The sequence below is a fragment of the Oncorhynchus masou genome, chromosome 24 (genome assembly GCF_036934945.1).
Source record: "Oncorhynchus masou masou isolate Uvic2021 chromosome 24, UVic_Omas_1.1, whole genome shotgun sequence".
Taxonomy (NCBI): domain Eukaryota; kingdom Metazoa; phylum Chordata; class Actinopteri; order Salmoniformes; family Salmonidae; genus Oncorhynchus; species Oncorhynchus masou.
Genome location: NC_088235.1, coordinates 24,018,659 through 24,034,370, shown reverse-complemented (window position 1 = coordinate 24,034,370; position 15,712 = coordinate 24,018,659). Strand labels below are relative to the sequence as shown.

The following is a 15,712-nucleotide window of genomic DNA, read 5'->3' as shown; positions in this document are numbered from 1 at the left end:
CTGTGTCGCCATCTTATGTCATATCCTTCCTAGTATTTATTGCCTCCCTCTTGCTCTCTCCCTTGTCCTCTCTGTTCAATATATCTTTGCCCCCATACCTTTTACTCTTCTATTTCTCTCTTTCTTTACCTTCCTCTTTTCCTCTCTCTGTCAGTTGGTTGAGTGGCATGTTCTGTTGTCATCTTCTAAGACTCAATCCAATCAAATGTTATATGTCACGTGCTTCCTAATTAGTCACCTGTTGTGAGCGGGGTAGAATGCTTTATCGCCCTGTCTCTTTCCCCTCCCTCCCTCCCTCCCTCCCTCCCTCCCTCCCTCCCTCCCTCCCTCCCTCCCTCCCTCCCTCCCTCCCTCCCTCCCTCCCTCCCTCCCTCCCTCCCTCCCTCCCTCCCTCCCTCTGTTTCTGGTTTGTGAGAGGAAGGTGTGAAGGAAATGAAAGTTGGGTGACTGATGTGTTAATCCTGGGAGTGTTAGTGCTACTTAACAATGAGATCCATGACAGAGAAAGTCTGTAACAGACACAGCCAATAACTGTCTGGATGGATTTGAAGATGAGTTCCTATTGAAGATGACTTCTCTCTTTCACCTCTCTGTAGCCCTCTGCCTGCCTTTGTCACTCCAGTGTGTGTGTGTGTGTGTGTGTGTGTGTGTGTGTGTGTGTGTGTGTGTGTGTGTGCTTGTGTCCTCAGGCATCGCCCCTAACATCACAGCTGGACCATCTGACAGCACGGTGATTGACGGCATGTCAGTCATTCTCCACTGTGAAACATCAGGAGCACCAAGACCAGCTATCACCTGGCAGAAAGGTCAGACTCTCTCCACTGCACCACTCAACCAGACACACACTATGTCATAAGGGACTATTCACAATATGGCTGCTATTTTCCATGATGTATAAACAATGGAGTTAAAGAGAATGGAGCAATCCAATCATAGCATTACTCAACTATCTGCAATAGGACGGATGAATGCACATCTCCCATGGTACCAGCCTATCTAGCGCATGCAGATGAATAGCAGACATTGGTTTATTAAATGTTTTATTTAACCGTCATTTAAAGGTGCAATATACAGCAATCTCTCCACCATTTCCTGGTTACTAAAATTCTAATAGTTTGCATAATTTCCATGTAAAGAATTATTGTACCTTCTAAAGAGCTGTGAAATATATTATATAACCAATAATATTGTATTGTCAGCTTTGTGAAGCTGGTGTGAAAAACCAAAAGTAAAATATGCAAAAACTAAACGTAAGAACGGGAAGCATATAAATGGCACACATAGAAAATATCTACTTCTTAGCCTTGCTTTCGATGAGAATGAGAGATCTATAACTCACATTTCTATGTGCGTTTGGTCGGGTGGCCCAGAAAGTGCATTTTGGCAGCTTTAAACATGGAGTTATATTGAGAACCAGGTCTCTTTTAGCAAAATACAAAACTAAACACGTTTAATATGAAATGCAATCAAAAAATAGTAAGAATCAATCAAAGATGTACACCAAACCGGCTCCCCAGCTTCCACTAAAGGGTCCCATGAAGACATCAGACATGTCTTAATTCTAATTTCTCGTGTTTTCTGTATTATTTACAGTACCAGTCAAACGTTTGGACACACCTACTCATTCCAGGGTTTTCCTTTATTGCTACTATTTTCTACATTGTAATAAAATAGTGAAGATATCAAAACTATGAAATAACGCAATCATGCAATATCCAAAAAAGCCACTCTTTGCCTTGATGACTGCTTTGCAAAGTCTTGGCATTCTCTCAACCAGCTTCACAAGGAAGTCACCTGGAACAGGTGTGCCTTGTTAAATGTGAATTTGTGGAATTTCTTTCCTTCTTAATGTGTTTTTGCCAATCGGTTGTGTTGTGACAAGTTAGGGGTGGTATTTGGAGTGGCTGGTATCCTAGTGGTTAGCGCATTGGACCAGTAACCGAAAGGTTGTTGGATTGAATCTCCGAGCTGACAAGATAAAAATATGTTGTTCTGCCCCTGAACAGGGCAGTGTAGGGGACAGTTTTTTGATGTTTGTATAAAAAACGTACCCAAATGAAACTGCCTATTTCTCAGGCCCAGAATCTAGAATATGCATAAAATTGTCAGATTAGGATAGAAAACACTCTAAAGTTTCTAAACCTGTCATAATATTGTCTGTAAGTAAAACAGAACTGATATTGCAGATGAAAACCTGAGGAAAATCCAACCAGGAAGTGCTGTTTGTCCTGAAACCTCTCTGTTCCATTGCATGTCTTCCCTCCATTTAAAGGGATATCAACCAGATTCCTTTTCCTATGGCTTCCACATGGTGTGAACAGTCTTTAGACATAGTTTCAGGCTTTTATTCTGAAAAATGGGCGAGAAAAATCACATTGCGTCATTGGATGGCTGGGTGCCAGCAGAGTTTTGCATGCGTGACCAGCTTGGAGCAGACATTTTCTCTCTCACTCCTATTTAAAAGTTACAGTCCAGTTGAGATATTGATTATTTATTGTAAAAACAACCTGGGGATTGATTATAAAAAACATTTGACATGTTTCTACAAACTTTACGGATACTATTTGGAATTTTCGTCTGCCCCGTCATGACCGCTCGAGCCTGTGGATTTCTGAACATAACACGCCAATCAAATGGAGGTTTTTGGATTTAAAAATAATCTTTATGGAACAAAAGGAACATTTATTGTGTTACTGGGAGTCTCGTGAGTGCAAACATCCGAAGATCATCAAAGGTAAACAATTCATTTTATCGCTTTTCTGACATTCGTGACCAATCTACTTTGCTGCTAGCTGTTTGTAATGTTTTGTCTGCTGATAGAGATGTCCTAACATAAATGCTTGGATAGCTGTCACCGAAAAGCTTTTTTGAAATCTGACACGCCAGGTGGATTAAGAACAAGCTAAGCTGTGTTTTGCTATATTGCACTTGTGATTTCATGAAAATTTAATATTTTTAGTAATTTAATTCGAATTTGGTGCTCTGCAATTCAGCAGATGTTGGCGAAAATGATCCCGCTAATGGGATGGGTGCGCCAAGAAGTTAACCGAGTGTTCCCCGGTAGGCTGTCATTGTAAATAAGAATTTGTTCTTAACTAACTTGCATAGATAAATAAAAATGGAACAGAGAAGATAGCACTATTTGGTGAAAGACTAAATCCATATTATGGCAAGAACAGCTCAAAAAGTTAAAGAGAAACAACAGTCCATCATTACTTTAAGACATGAAGGTCAGTCAATCCTGAAAATGTCAAGAACTTTGAACGTTCCTACATGTGGAGTTGTGAAAACGTTAAAGCTCCATGATGAAACTGGTTCTCATGAGGACCACCACAGGAAAGGAAGACCCAGAGTTATCATATTCCCAAATGTGTTATTTCATTGTTTTGTTGTCATCGCTATTATTCTACGATATAAAAAATAGTAAAAACAAAGAAAACTTTAAATGAGTACGTGTCCAAACTTTTGACTGGTGCTGTAAATATTTTAATTTAGTTTATTATTATTATTAGTTGTTCTATTTTTCTATTGATTACTGCACTGGTGAGAAGAGCTTGTACTTGTTGTGCATGTGACAATAAAACCTGAACTTCAAGAAATTACAAAAGACGTATCACTCTCCCCAGCAAAACAAACTCTCTCTCTCGCTCTTTCTCTCTCCCTCTCTCTCTGTCCTTCCAGGTGAGCGTGTTCTGGCCAGTGGTTCTGTTCAGCTGCCCAGGTTCACCTTGCTGGAGTCAGGCAGCCTGCTTATCTCCCCATCCCACATATCAGATGCTGGCACCTACACCTGCATGGCCAGCAACTCCCGGGGCATAGATGAGGCTGCTGCTGACCTTGTGGTGTGGGGTGAGTGTGAGCATGTGGGGGGGGACAACATGTGCCGTGATCCAGGGACAGCATTTGCCTTGATCCAATGGCAACATATGACTTGATCCAAGGACAACATGTGCCTTGATCCAGGGACAACATGTGACTTGATCCAGGGACAACGTGCCACTTGGAGAAATCAGAACATGCAGCACGCACTGCATCCTTCTCTTTATAGTGTGTGTGTATAAGTGTGTGTTCATACACCCACTCTCTCTCCTTACAGCTCGCACCCGTATCAACACCCCCCCTCAGGACCAGAGTGTCATCAAAGGCACCAAGGCCACTGTGACCTGTGGAGTTACACACGACCCCAGTGTCACGGTCAAGTAGGAGAGCACACACACACCAAGCACTATGTGCACGCACGCATGCACGCACACACACACAGTACACTTTTACACACACATACAGACACACTGTCAGGACTTCCGCCGAAGTCGGTTCCTCTCCTTGTTTGGGCTGCGTTCGGCGGTCGACGTCACCGGTCTTCTAGCCGTCGCCGGTCTTCTAGCCATCGCCGATCCACTTTTCATTTTCCATTTGTTTTGTCTTGTTTTCCTGCACACCTGGTTTACATCTCATCATCGTTACTATGTGTAATTAGCCCTCTGTTCCCTCCATGTCTGTGTGGGGTATTGTTCATTTGTCAAGGTTGGCACACTTCCTGCTGGTTTGCGACAGGTTTTGTTTTATACCCGTGCTTTGTGGCAGCCGGTACTTTGTACTAAATGTTTTGTACTTTGTGCTGCCTCACTTGTTCTTTGGGGATTTGTTTTGTGACGTGGTTGTGTTCTGTATTATGATTGCCTTAGTAAAGTGCTTTGTCCACTCATCTCTGCTCTCCTGCGCCTGACTTCCATGCACCAGCTACACCCACCACTTGACACGCATTGCACCCACCCCCCCACACACACACACACAGTACACTTTTACACACTCATACAGACACACTGCACCCACACACACACACAGAGTGAGACGCACATAAAGCATCTTATGCACACACAAACACACACACTTTTCTCCAACCTTACATACAACAACACTCACTAACATTGCACAATATGACAAGGTCACAGGGGCAGGTCACACCTGCTGTGCATGTCAAGAAGCAACCACTATGAGGTTGGAATGATACTGTAAAATTGGGAAATGTATGATTTTGCCCATTTTGTGTAAGAGCTGTTTGAAAAGGTGGCCTGAAATTTCAGTCTGTTTTCGGTGAATGGAGTTTTGGTTAATAGATTAGAGTTTTGGTTAATAGATTAGTTAATAGACCAAGAAGATAGAGTTCCAAACCTCTGCCAATTTGATGTTTAGATAACAATGTCTGTTTTCGACCTTTAAACTGTAGGTATGTGTGGGAGAAGGAGGGCTTGGTCATCAACGCCCAGTCTATCCCTCGTATCCGGCTGGACCCGGATGGTACCCTCCACATCTCCCAGACCTGGTCAGGTGACATCGGGACCTACACCTGTAGGGTTATGTCGGTAGGAGGCAACGACTCACGCAGCGCACACCTCCGAGTCAGGTAACACAATCGACATATCTCTCTCTCCCTCTTTATCATCCTCTTGTTTTCTCTGTCTCTCTTTCTTGTTCATCCTGTCTTGAACAAGATATACTGCTTGTTCTCTCTCTCTCTCTCTCTCTCTCTCTCTCTCTCTCTCTCTCGCCCTCTCTCTCTCTCTCTCTCTCTCTCTCTCTCGCCCTCTCTCTCTTTCATGTTCATCCTGTTCTGAACAAGATATACTGCTTGTTCTCTCTCTCACTCTCTCGCCCTCTCTCTCTCTCTCTCTCTCTCTCTCTCACTCTCTCGCCCTCTCTCTCTCTCTCTCTCTCTCTCTCTCACTCTCTCGCCCTCTCTCTCTCTCTCTCACTCTCTCGCCCTCTCTCTCTCTCTCTCTCTCTCTCTCTCTCTCTCGCCCTCTCTCTCTTTCATGTTCATCCTGTTCTGAACAAGATATACTGCTTGTTCTCTCTCTCACTCTCTCGCCCTCTCTCTCTCTCTCTCTCTCTCTCTCACTCTCTCGCCTCTCTCTCTCTCTCTCTCTCTCTCTCTCTCTCTCTCTCACTCTCTCGCCCTCTCTCTCTCTCTCTCACTCTCTCGCCCTCTCTCTCTCTCTCTCTCTCTCACTCTCTCGCCCTCTCTCTCTTTCATGTTCATCCTGTTCTGAACAAGATATACTGCTTGTTCTCTCTCTCATCCTGTCTTTAACAAAAAATACTGCTTGTTTTTTTCTCTTCTCTCTCTCTCTCTCACTTCTTGCTCTGTCCACCTCTTCGTGGTCTTTTTATAATTATCTCTGTCTGCTGTTCTCTTAACACACACAGAAAAATACAATAAACATTTTCTAACTTTCTGACCGCCCGTTCTTTTGCCAGCCCTTACTCATTGTATTCTTGTAGCTCAGCTCTCCAGTCCCACCTCTCCTGTCTCATCTCTCCTGCCTCACCTCGCCTATCCCACCTCTCCTGTCTCATCTCTCCTGCCTCACCTCGCCTATCCCACCTCTCCTGTCTCATCTCTTCTGCCTCACCTCTCCTATCCCACCTCTCCTGTCTCATCTCTTCTGCCTCACCTCTCCTATCCCACCTCTCCTGTCTCATCTCTTCTGCCTCACCTCTCCTGTCTCACCTCTCCTGCCTCACCTCTCCTATCCCCTTCTCCTGTCTCACCTCTCCTGTCTCACCTCTCCTATCCCACCTCTCCTGTCTCATCTCTCCTGCCTCACCTCTCCTATCACACCTCTCCTGTCTCATCTCTCCTGCCTCACCTCTCCTATCCCACCTCTCCTGTCTCACCTCTCCTGCCTCACCTCTCCTATCCCACCTCTCCTGTCTCATCTCCCCTGCCTCACCTCTCCTGTCTCACCTCTCCTGCCTCACCTCTCCTATCCCACCTCTCCTGTCTCACCTCTCATCCTATTCTCACCACTCCTCTCACCTCTCTCCCCATTCTCACCTCTCCTGTCTCACCTCTCACTCCATTCTCACCTTTCCTCTCACCCCTCCTTTTCTACCTTTTCATGTCTCACCTCTCTCCCCATTTTCATCTCTCCCGACCATCTCTTCTGTCTCACCTCTCTCTCCATTCTCTCCTCTCCTGTCCCATCTCTCCTGTATCACCTCTTTCCCCATTTTTATCTCTCCCGGCCATCTCTTCTGTCTCACCTCTCTCCCCATTCTCACCTCTCCTGTCTCACCTCTCCTTTCTCACCTCTCCTGTCTCATCTCTCTCCCCAGTCTCACCTCTCCTGCCTCAGCTCTTCTGTCGTACATCTCATGTCTAATCTCTCCTATGTCACTTTTCCTGCCCCACCCCTCCTATCTCACCTCTCCTTTCTCACCTCTCCCACCCCTCCTGTCTCACCTCTCCTGTCTCACCTCTCTCCCCATTCTCACATCTCCTGTCTCTCAACTGTCGCACCCCACTCCTGTCTGTCTCTCTCTTTTTTTCTCTACCCTGCTGTCCCAGTTTCCTTTAATGATGGATTTTGAGCAAATCTTACCTCTAAGATTGTATTTTTAAAAACTCATCCAGTCAGTCATATCTCCTCTTTCTGTCTGCCCGTCTGTCTGACAACCTCTCTGACTATCTGTCTACCCCCCCCCCCCCACACACACAAACACACCACCACCCCTCAGACAGCTGCCCTATGCTCCAGAGAACCCTGCGGCCCTGCTAAGTTCCTCAGAAAAGAGGGCCATTAACCTGACCTGGGCCAAGCCCTTCGACGGGAACAGCCCCCTGCTTCGCTACATCCTGGAGGTCTCTGAGAACAGTGAGTGATCTCAGGAGGACACAGGCAGATGGATAATGAGAAAGAATAAACCACTGTTATTAGGATAAATAGAATGAAGAGAACGATTAGATCATCTGCAGGTTTGATTTGTGTCTGTTCTCTCTTCCTGTGCTAGACGCTCCCTGGGCTATCCTCCTGGCCAACATAGAGCCTGAGTCGACAGCAGTGACCGTCAGTGGACTCATCCCAGCACGCTCCTACCAGTTCCGCCTTTGTGCCGTCAACGATGTGGGCAAGGGCCAGTTCAGCAAGGAGACTGACCGGTGAGAGAGAGAGAGAGCCCTCCCAGGATTCCTCTCTCCCCCCTGCTGTGCAATGATAACAGCCTATTCAGTCTCCCAGTCAACCAGTGTGTGATCCCGTTCCAGTATACAGTGTGTGTGTGTGTGTGTGTGTGTGTGTGTGTGTGTGTGTGTGTGTGTGTGTGTGTGTGTGTGTGTATTTTTATCTGCTGAAGGATTAGTAATTGAGCCGATGCAGCCAGACACACACCACCACTTCACTCACTCAGAGGGGGCTTTGGGGGTATCCCGGGAGATTGTTGAGATCAGGTTGGCTTCAATAGCCTGTGTCACTTCTCATAACGTAGTGTGCTCTGGCCAAAAGTAGGTGACTATGTAGTGAATAGGGGTTAATTTGGGACTCAATCCCTCCTCTTACACAGGCTAGCTCGTCAAGCCAGCTCAAATGTGTGCAGTTGTATCCCAGCCATATCCAGCTGAGAGGAGGACCATAGGGGGCTCACGTCTGACAGCGCAAGGGTTCACACTGAGCGCTTTGGGCTTCCGTTTCATCCTAAAGTGACACAATTCAACTCAACTGCGCCTCGCTTTCTGAAAAGTCATATCTCTTTATGGGCCCTTTTGGGGCGGCAGGGTAGCCTAGTGGTTAGAGCGTTTGGACTAGCGAGTTCAAACCCCTGAGCTGACAAGGTACAAATCTGTCGTTCTGCCCCTGAACAGGCAGTTAACCCACTGTTCCCAGGCCGTCATTGAAAATAAGAATATGTTCTTAACTGACTTGCCTGGTTAAATAAAGGTCAAATTAAAATAAATAAAAAAATAATAATTGATTGAATTGATTCAGCATCATCTGACTGGTCCGATGTGGTCTTTGGTATTAGCCTTTTCTCTCTCTGGCTAGGAACCTTATGTGTCTCCATCAGTAGAAAATTCATTAAGGCATAGTGATGGTTTTGTACACAGCTTAGACACAGATACTGCAGATAACATTTAACTTGATTTGATTTTGTCCATGCTATTTGTCACATGCTTTGTAAACAACAGGTGTAAACTAACAGTGAAATGTGTACTTACAGTGCAGAGAAAGAAAATAGAGACATAAAAATAAAAGTAATAATAAATACACAATGAGTAACAATAACTTATATACACGGGGTCCCATTTACCGAGTCGATGAGGTGAATATGTTTTTTGGGGGGATGGATTGTCCTCTGGGTTTTGCCTGCTGTATCAGTTCTGTTATACTCACAGACATAATTCCAAAAGATTTAGAAACGTTGGCGTTTTCAATCTAAATCTACCAATTGTATGCGTATCCTAGCTTCTGAGCCTGAGAAACTGGTAGTTTACTTTGGGCACGCTTTTTATCCGGATGTGAAAATACTGCCCCCTATCCCAAAGAACTTAAACAAATCAAAATACATTTTATATTTAAGATTCTTCAAAGTAACCACCCTTTGCCTTGATGACAGCTTTGCACACTCTTGGCATTCTCTCAACCAGCTTCATGAGGTAGTCACCTGGAATGCATTTCAATTAAAAGATGAGCCTCTTTAAAAGTTCATTTGTGGAATTTCTTTCCTTCTTAATGCGTTTGAGCCAATCAGTTGTGTTGTGACAAGGTAGGGGTGGTATACAGAAGTTACCCCTATTTGGTAAAATACCAAGTCCATATTATGACAAGAACAGCTGAAATAAGCAAAGTGAAATGACAGCCCATCATTACTTTTAAACATGACGGTCAGTCAATGCGAAATATTTGAAATTTGAAAGTTTGTTCAAGTGCAGTAGCAAAGACCATCAAGCACTATGATGAAACTGGCTGGCCTAGCCAGTCTCCAGATCTCAACCCCATAGAAAATCTTTGGAGGGAGTTGAAAGTCTGTGTTGCCCAGCAACAGCCCCAAAACATCACTTCTCTAGAGGAGATCTGCATGGAGGAATGGGCCAAAATACCAGCAACAGTGTGTGAAAACCTTGTGAAGACTTACAGAAAACGTTTGACCTCTGTCATTGCCAACAAAGGGTATATAACAAAGTATTGAGATAAACTTCTGTTATTGACCAAATACATATTTTCCACCATAATTTGCAAATAAATTCATAAAAAATCCTACAATGTGATTTTCTGGATTTTTTTCTCATTTTATCTGTCATAGTTGAAGTGTACCTATGATGAAAATTACAGGCCTCTCTCATCTTTTTAAGTGGGAGAACTTGCACAATTGGTTACTGACTAAATACTTGCACGTCGTGCGTGCACGACTGATTTCCAACTCTGACTCCCAGTACCAAAACTCAAAACGCTCCTTGTCGACAACACCAGGCTCTAGAGAATTGAAGCTGTAAAATAGGGAATAACAAAAAATCAGAAGACATTACAACCCTGCACAACAGCAATGCAAGTTTAGATAAGAATAACCTCATACAATGAAAGTTATTTTTTACCTGAAGTGCTGGTACTGCTTGATGTGTGGCAGCGGCCTGAAGTATGGAGTCAGGTGTGGTTGCCAGCCATAGCTTTCCACCAGCACCGTACCATCCTCCAGTCCAACCAGCTGTGAGATGTTGACCCGTCATAGTGCTGTCCTTTACAACACCAGCAATCTCAGACAAAGTGTTCCCTCTGGTCTTTCTGAAGCACTGCTTCATGAGACTGATGCACCAGTCAGGGGCAAACTTGGTGTGGCCTGTGATCAGGAAGTGAATGTCCAGATTGTGGTGGAGCTTGTGCATGCCGGAGCATAAACTTGTTCTTGTTTTGGCCACTGGAGTTATCACAATTCAGGTCCACACGTGTTTTACCAACTCTGTAGTTGAAGAAGTGGTGCATGTAGTTGATGACTGCGCTGCTGCCTTTGCTTGCTTGGGCCAGCTTTCTTTTTGATGACTGTGTGAATGGTGGATTAGAGTCAGGCGTTTGCTACTGATTGATGCTGAAAGACAAATTACAGATACAAATATTTTAGCATTACTCTACAATAGATACATAATTGCATTCTGAGATATCACTACACACAGTTCATGCAGGGAATGTTAGCTACTGTAGCTAGCCAGCCATCTAACATCAGTTGGCTAGCTAAGCAAGCTTTAAAGCCTAATGTTAGCTAGCCTTAAGGATCTGCCCCTTTTTTTCAATTTTCACCTAAAATGACATACCCAAATCTAATTTCCTGTAACTGAAACACTTTAAAGTTTGTGGAAATGTGAAAGGAATGTAGGAGAATATAATGCAAGATAATACAAAGAAGAGAAAAAAAACATTACTTTGTATTTTTTTTGTATCATCATTTTAAAAATGCAAGAGAAAGGCCATAATGTATCATTCCAGCCCAGCTGCAATTTAGATTTTGTGTATGTGTATGTGCAAAGTTTTAGACTGATCCAATGAACCATCACATTTCTGTTAAAAATAATAACGTTTCATGTTCAAAACTTTGCACTCTCTTCAAACAATAGCATGGTGTTATTTCACTGCAATAGCTACTGTAAATTGGACTGTGCAGTTAGATTAACAATAATTTAAGCTTTCTGACAATATCATATATGTCTATGTCCTGGGAAAAAATGTTTGTACTTACAATCTTATGCCTTAGCCTACGTTAGCTCAACCATCCAGTGGATCGAACACCTATCCCGAAGAAGATAACTAGCAATGTGAAATGGCATTCTGAGAAAACTAAACTAACTATACACACACTTTATACACATAAGTTAATGTTAGCTAGCAAGCCAGCCACCTAACCTCAGCTGACGTTAGCTAGCTAACATCAAGCTGTAACTTGGGGTCTTTTGTTTAGACATGTCACATTAACGTTAGCTAGCAAAAATATTAAATATAATCCCAATCCATAGAGTAACGTTACTAGCAATACAAACCGATTGTCATAGCAAGCTAAACAAATAACGTTATGTTCATTCTTAGTTAGCAAGCCAGCGATCAAACTCCAACTGGCTATCTAACAGCATGCTTAATTAAGCTTGCAATGAAAACAACTTTCTGACAAAATTAGAATCTTATAATATCTGAACCTGTAGCTAGAGTCTTACCTGTATACATGGATGAAAGCTTCACATGAGCCATTGAACTCCAGCTGGCTACCTAACAGCAAGCTTTAGTTTGCAATGAAAATTAGAAATGTATAATATCTGTAGCTAGATTCTTACATGGATGTATACATGGATGAAAGCTTCACGGCAGACTGCAACCCCTTTTATAAGACATCCTGTGTTTTGTCTGTTTATTTTGCACAGCTTGTTTGGCCGGTTGTGTTCCACTGATTTCAAAACGTGTTATTTTCAGAGTGAGAGAGAGTCAGCATTGCGTTGCACAATTGTGGTCCAGAAACTAGTCCATCATCACAACATTTCCCCACTGACCTTTGTCGATAGCGCCTGATAAATTCAGAGCAGGAATGTTATTGAGAGCAGAAGCAACATATTTGCAGTTCTCCGTGGCTAAAGTTATATATTTCAAATAAACTGCAGTAGAAAGGACTAGGACTAGGCATTACGAGCAGCTCATTTTACAGACACAAAATGCAACACCACAGTCCAATCCAAACTCATCTCTCGGCATGTCTCTAGCATCCAACATGTCCAGCCCAATGAGTGGGCTACTCATTGGGCAGGACATGTTGGATGCCAGTAAAGTTGCCATATCAAGTGGTAAAGCAGCCAGTCAAGATGCTGTCAATTGTGCAGCTGTAGGACTTTTTGAGGATCTGAGGATTTGAGCCTCCTGAAGGGGAAGCATTGTTGTGCCCTCTTCATGACTGTGTCGGGGTGTTTGGACCATGCTAGATCCTTAGTGATGTGGACAACTAGGAACTTGAAGCTCTTGACCCACTCCCCGTCAGCACTTATCAATGTGAAAGGGGGTGTGCTCTCCCCTCCGTTTCCTGTAGTCCACGATCAGCACCTTTTGTATTGCTGATGTTGAGCGAGAAGTTGTTGTCCTGGCACCACACTGCCTGGTTTCTGACCTCCTCCCTATAGGTTTTCTCATTGTCATCAGTGATCAGGCCTACCACCGTCGTGTTGTCTGCAAGCTTAATGATGGTGTTGGAGTCATGTGCGGACATGCAATCATCTGTGAGCAGGGAGTACAGAAGGGGACTAAGCACGCACCCCTGAGGGGCCCCCATGTTGAGGGTCAGTGTGGCTGATGTGTTATTGCCTGCCCTCATCACCTGGGGGCATCCCGTCAGGAAGTCCAGGATCCAGTTGCATAGAGAGGTGTTCAGTCCCAGGGTCCTTATCTTTGTGATGAGCTTGGAAGACACTCTGTTGAACGCCGAGCTTTAGTCAATGAACAGCATTCTCACGTAGGTGTTCCTTTTGTCTAAGTGAGAAAGGGTAGTGTAGAGTACAATTCAAAGCATTTCATGGCTACAGATGTGAGTGCTATGGGGCGATAGTCATTTAGACAGGCTACAGGTATTACAGATTGTGTCAGGGAGAGGTTGAAAATGTCAGTGAAGACACTTGCCAGCTGGTCGGCTCATGTCTGAGTTCGCTTCCTTGTAGTTCATCTGGCCTTGTGGCCCTGTGAATGTTAACCTGTTTAAAGGTCTTACACAAATTGTCTGCATTGACGCTTTGCCTGTTTAATGGTTCGTCGGAAGGCATAGCAGGGTTTCTTATAAGAATCTGGGTTAGTGTTCTTCTCCTTGAAAGTGGCAGTTCTAGCCCTTAGCTCAGTGTGGATGTTGCCTATTTCCTTACCCAGTGGGTAAGGTTTATGACCCCCCATAAATACATTTCTCCCTTCCCTCTTTCTTGACTCTACAGAGGGACTCTTGAATAGCCTTTGTTAAACAGAGATTCTGGGAACATCAGAAGGTGGGGGGAAATTAAACATATTTTGGTAATCCAACCAGTTGAACATATGCGTTGGTACTTAATGAATATGATGTCAGTTCGGTTGTCATCTGAGACATTCTCATCAATGATAGGGTGACAAACTCTACAGTGGAAAGTCTACATATTATAGTTATCAGATTCGCATGGAATTGTTTTGCAATTTAAATGTTTGAATATGAAATTATTTGGGAGGGGATGAAATGTGAATTTAGCTTCTAAAATGTGAGAGTTGGGGTTTCATGAGTGAATTAGGACCGATTCAGTGGCCCGCCCATGTGAAGAGACATTGGTTATAAACTATGGAACACGCCCTGCCCTCCCTTCCTTTATAAAGCCTTGATGACAATATAGCTTGCTGTTCCAGGTATATTAGGATGAATATCCGATGTCAGAAGGGTTCAGATAATAAATACAGAACGAAGCCAACCTCAGCGTGAGCTTTGGTTGCGAATGGTATGAACTTTGAAATCTTATTCACTCCAGAAGTGATACCTCCTAGCCGCTGAGTTAGCAACAGCAGCTGCAAACGTGGGCTAGGAAAGAACAGACAGAGTATCCCGTCTACCATACAACGACGTTACAACGACATTACAATTTACCACCAGATACATTCTTCCGAGGACAGGAAGATCTCTGTTGGCCAACACGACCAGCATCTACGACCAACCTACCGAAGCGCAGCTCAGAGTAAATATTTATTGCATTTTCCTTTTGCAAATGGGCGGTAATTTAGAATGCATAAGATTCTGTATTTACAATAGAGTAGCTGCCTGCGCCCAATAGAGACATTGCTTCTCCCTTTGTTCTTCAGTCTTCCCGCTCTTTCACTCAAACCCAGCCCCCTTTTCTTTGTGTAACCAGCTGTCATATCTGTTTCGTCCGCTAGGGACGTTTTCCTTTATGACATAATTTGAAATCAAGGTATGATTCATTCTGTGTATATGTTATTCTGTGTGATTAGTTAGGTATTTAGTAAATAAATAATTGAACCCAATTTGTATGGCTGATTCAACTTGTTAGCCAGGGTTTGTGAAGATTTTACAACTTTCAGATGAGACTGAAATAAGGTGACAATTAATATTGACTGCTAATGATATAAAATATTACTAGGTCTTTAAGAGTTTATTCGGAAGATAACTGCTCTAGAAATATTATTTTGTGGTCCCCCGATAGTTAATTACATTTACATAATTAGCTCAATCAGGTCATATTAATTACAGAGAAAGGATTGTATAGAATAGCATGTCATATCACTTAATCCAGCATAGCCAAAGACACGACACCTGTAATCCATGGCTTCTTGTTGGGATATGTACTGTGTGTACGGTCACTGTCGGGACAACGTCATCGATGCACTTATTAATGAGGCCAGTGACTGTGGACTGTGGACTGTGAACTCCACATTGCCATGGAATAAGTCCTGGAACATATTCCAATCTGTGCTAGCGAACAGTCCCGTAGTTTAGCATCCGCTTCATCAGATTACTTTCGTATTAAGCGCGTCACTGGTACTTCCTGCTAGAATGTTTGCTTGTAAGCAGGATTCAGGAGGATAGAGTTATGGTCAGATTTGCCAAATGGAGGAGGACAAGGGAGAGCTTTGTATGTGTCTCTGTGTGTGGAGTAATGGGGATCTAGAGTTTCAGTATATTATCCATCTCCTTTTTCAGCCAAGTTTCAGAGAAACATAGGATATCACAGTTCTTCAGGTCCCATTGATAAGGTAGTGTCGAATGGAGCTCGTCCAGTTTGTTCTCCAATTATTGTACATTCGCCAATAGAACAGAGGGTAGAGGCGGTTTATTTCCTCGCCGCTATAGTTTCGTCAGGGTGCCCGCACGTCGCCCTCTATATTGCCGTCTCTTTCTCTTCCGAGTGTTGGGGATTAGGGCCTGGTCCGGGGTAAGCAGTATGTCCTGCGCCGCC

The 15,712-nt window shown here is 43.7% G+C and overlaps 1 protein-coding gene across 1 annotated transcript in view; it reads left to right on the top strand.

Moving 5' to 3' along the window:
* LOC135511925 (protein sidekick-2-like) overlaps positions 1–15,712 on the top strand; it is a 645,207-nt gene that overhangs the window by 536,906 nt on the left and 92,589 nt on the right. Inside the window, exons 10-15 of the mRNA XM_064933447.1 lie at positions 690–806; positions 3,682–3,849; positions 4,097–4,199; positions 5,228–5,404; positions 7,522–7,658; positions 7,795–7,942. Coding sequence (XP_064789519.1) covers positions 690–806; positions 3,682–3,849; positions 4,097–4,199; positions 5,228–5,404; positions 7,522–7,658; positions 7,795–7,942 — 850 coding nt within the window. The remainder of the gene's footprint in view (positions 1–689; positions 807–3,681; positions 3,850–4,096; positions 4,200–5,227; positions 5,405–7,521; positions 7,659–7,794; positions 7,943–15,712) is intronic.